We start from the raw sequence: 3,388 nt of genomic DNA, 5'->3' as shown, positions 1-3,388 counted from the left end.
AAAGCAGTGAGAAAGGTCATCTAGGGAAGACCTTTGTGCTGATAGAGCTCTTATAGGAACTTTGACATATATATTTTTCCTCTTACCCACTCTCAGATGGGGAGAGGCTTAAGTGGTGCGATATTGTTTATATATATATATATATATATATATATATATATATATATATATATATATATATATATATATATATATATATATATATATATATATATATATATATATATATATGTTTAGACTAGAGAAGATAGTAATATATAGTTATATGTAAATAAAAATCAGAGTTTGACAATATTTTTATTAATTCACATACAAAAAGGGCAAAAGCTGTGCAAAGTTTTTTTTAGCGCGAGCAAAGGGGCGAAACTGTGCAAGTTTTAGTGGTTAGACTGAATGACTGCGCTCCTCCTGTTCACTTTCTGTAAGATTGATAACCTCCCGCTCGAAAATGATTTCCTTTTCAGGTACATCATCATCTGCCTTTACTCCATCTGCTGTCTTTACTCCATCTGCTGTCTTTACTCCATCTGCTGGCTTTACTCCATCTCCAGCATTTACTCTCACGTCGGGGGTTTTCCCTTCCTTCTCCGACTGCTTGTCAGGGTGCGCTTCAAGGTCGCCAGTTTGTTCAGCACCTGCTGCGGCAGTGACCTCAACAGAGTCATCAGATTGAGCAGTAGCGAGCGTAGAGAGGTCCACAACGAGGTCATCAGACTGACATGAGGGAAGGCTCTGCGTTTCATCGTTGTCGAGATCTGGTTCTTTCTTCATAGGCTCCTCTATATCAGATGAACTGATCCCATCTTCCACAGGCTGTAAGTCATAAAGAGAACATATTTATCACTTTCAAATAAAGGAGTGGGAGTCGTCTCTAATCTACCAAAGGAGGGAAACATAGAAGACATACCCTTTCCTGAGGAAGTCTATGTTTGCGTTTCCTGCTATCATCACAATGACACCGGTTTAGGAGTTTGATGCCGGCGTGTTCCTTCCCTTCCAATCTACCAGCCGATAAAATCAAAACTTTACAAATTCTGACTGGCCCAGTGAAAACTGTTGAAGAAAAAAGGAGACTCAACTTTAAAATTATTATAAGTCTCTTGCGCTCGTTTGTTTCGTTAATATTCAAAGAGAAGTATCCAATCTACCAGCCGATAAAATCAAAACTTTACAAATTCTGACTGGCCCAGTGAAAACTGTTGAAAAAAAGAGACTCAACTTTAAAAATTATTATAAGTCTCTTGCGCTCGTTTGTTTCGTTAATATTCAAAGAGAAGTTTTAGCAAAATAAATGTCTCGCTTACCAGAATCGAGAATGTCTGCTTCCTTCACCATGATGAGAGTAAAGGCTATGGAGAGGTCAGCCTCTATCTTTTGCGGGGAAGACAGCTTCAGCGGGCTCTTATATACAGCTCAGAGAGGACCTTACCAGCCAGGAGGGGTATTTGGGGGATACTCTCGTCAGAGGTGACCTTCCTCACAGAGGGAAGCACAAATGTAACCTTGACTACTTAGGCAAAATGTAATTTCACAGGGAGGTAACATTTTAAAATTCTCTCTAGCATATGCTATCACTAATCTGTCATTGATAAAAAGCGATTTTTCCGAGAATTTTTTTTTTTAAAATATAAAGCTCTTTCTAATCCCACAAGGCTTGCTTTATGAATAAACATCATAACATATAGACCGCAAGTGAGTGAAAAATCACTTTGTGTTCTGCCGGATAAACGATATAAATATTTAATTTTATTTAGTTTAAAATTTTTTTTTAAATTTATGCCATAATTCTCTGGTTTTTTCCCGTAACTGTCAAAGAAGAAGGATAGACTATTTTTCTTGTCCAAGAGAAGAGAAAAAAAAATGACCCATTACTTTTGAACTGTACGAAGGAAGAATATTACTTACAAGCACTATGGGCCTGTCTGAGGGATAGCCATCTAATCTTATTTGCTGTAGAGCGTCTATAGTGAAACAGCCAATATATGTGACTTTATTTCCTAGGGCGGGAATTAAACTATTATTTATTTCTGCGCAATTCATTTTTTATTTATGCTCGCACATCACAATGAACAGATCTATTCTGGTCGATGGATAAAACACCAGTGGTCTGAGCAAATAATAAAACTACCTTATTATGAGGGGCGGGCTTAGAGAACTGTAATTCAATTCTCAAGTTACCAGATTTTTCAATCGGGAGAGCGTCTTCCACTTGGCTGTCTGTTAAATTGAAAATATTGATGGTTCGCCCGGAGGCGAATGATTCATAGAGAATTAAATTTTCTTCCTCAATGCCCAGAGAGTTAATTGCTTCATAATATAATTTACTATAATGATGGGGGAAATCACTGCTTATGCGATAAACTGTATTATTATTAATACATACAGATAAACTGGCTAGATCCCCATGCTCAAAATATAGACCATTCTCCTTATGTTTTCCTGCATAGGCTGTCATGGGCAAAATTACCATGAAAATTTTGGCGGGAATTACATGACCCCATGGCTGATCTATTAGGAGGCTCGTTTGATTGTGACCTAGCACATAATTTTTACTTAGAGTGCGATTAAAAGTATATATTATCGGCTTTGCGTCTAAGGCTAGAGACTTGTTCAAGGCCATATAAGCTGATGTATATGGGTATACCCTATTAAGCCATAGCTTAGCGTAATTAATATGGAGCTGGTATGTGCTGGCATCATCGTCTGTTTTCAGAGTCCACGCTTGAGGGGATAATTCCAGCCTAATTTTTAAATCGATATTGTCAAGCAGATATTGGTCCAGAGTGGATATGTCCAGAGCCAAGGGAAAACACAGAGTTATGCCCTGTTCTTTATCATTCTTTGTCAGTATCTGTGGTTCTTTTGCCGATGTGCGGGCGAAATAGGCTGTATCAAACAATTTAGTTATACCTTCTCCTCCTTTATAGTCGGGCAAGAGATACCCCAGTCGGGCGATACTCGGCAACTGGCTTCGTTTTACTGAGCTGCAGAGTTTAATGAATGACCAGTAATTAAAACTAGAATTTGTTTCCGTTATTTGCTCGCCCAGGAAACACTGGACACTTTTAAATAACGTGTTGGATAGGCCATTTATCAGAGCGATGTTGCTTGTTTCCCCTAGTGGACTTTGCCCATCAGCCTCTGTTAGAGTCACTCTAAATTCTATAACTATTTTGCCTAAATCTAGAAATGCTCCGGGAACTCCAGGAATTCTAAATTCTAGAAAATTATCTTTTAGTTTTTGAGAGAGAGGAAGGTTTACTGGTAGAGTATCAAAACTCTGAGTGCGAGCTATGGAACTCTCAACTTGTCTCAGTCTATGCGGTCGCGGGAATTGATTAATGACGCTTGAAGAATAATCATTTAACGGGACTTTGAGTCCACTGTT

General features: G+C 38.2%; 1 protein-coding gene across 1 annotated transcript; it reads right to left on the bottom strand.

Annotated features, from left to right (window-relative positions):
- Positions 1-290: 290 nt before the first annotated feature.
- Positions 291-2,040, bottom strand: LOC138851857 (uncharacterized). The gene is made up of 3 exons (XM_070081355.1): positions 1,906-2,040; positions 908-1,144; positions 291-813 (listed from the first exon to the last, which is right to left on the bottom strand). The coding sequence occupies exons 1-3, from the start codon at positions 2,038-2,040 to the stop codon at positions 385-387; spliced, it is 801 nt and encodes a 266-aa protein (XP_069937456.1). The 3' UTR covers positions 291-384.
- Positions 2,041-3,388: the final 1,348 nt, after the last annotated feature.

The sequence above is a fragment of the Cherax quadricarinatus genome, unplaced genomic scaffold (genome assembly GCF_038502225.1).
Source record: "Cherax quadricarinatus isolate ZL_2023a unplaced genomic scaffold, ASM3850222v1 Contig2445, whole genome shotgun sequence".
In the NCBI taxonomy this organism is placed as follows: domain Eukaryota; kingdom Metazoa; phylum Arthropoda; class Malacostraca; order Decapoda; family Parastacidae; genus Cherax; species Cherax quadricarinatus.
The sequence above is the reverse complement of the archived record's forward strand: the minus strand, read 5'-3'. Positions and strand labels throughout refer to the sequence as shown.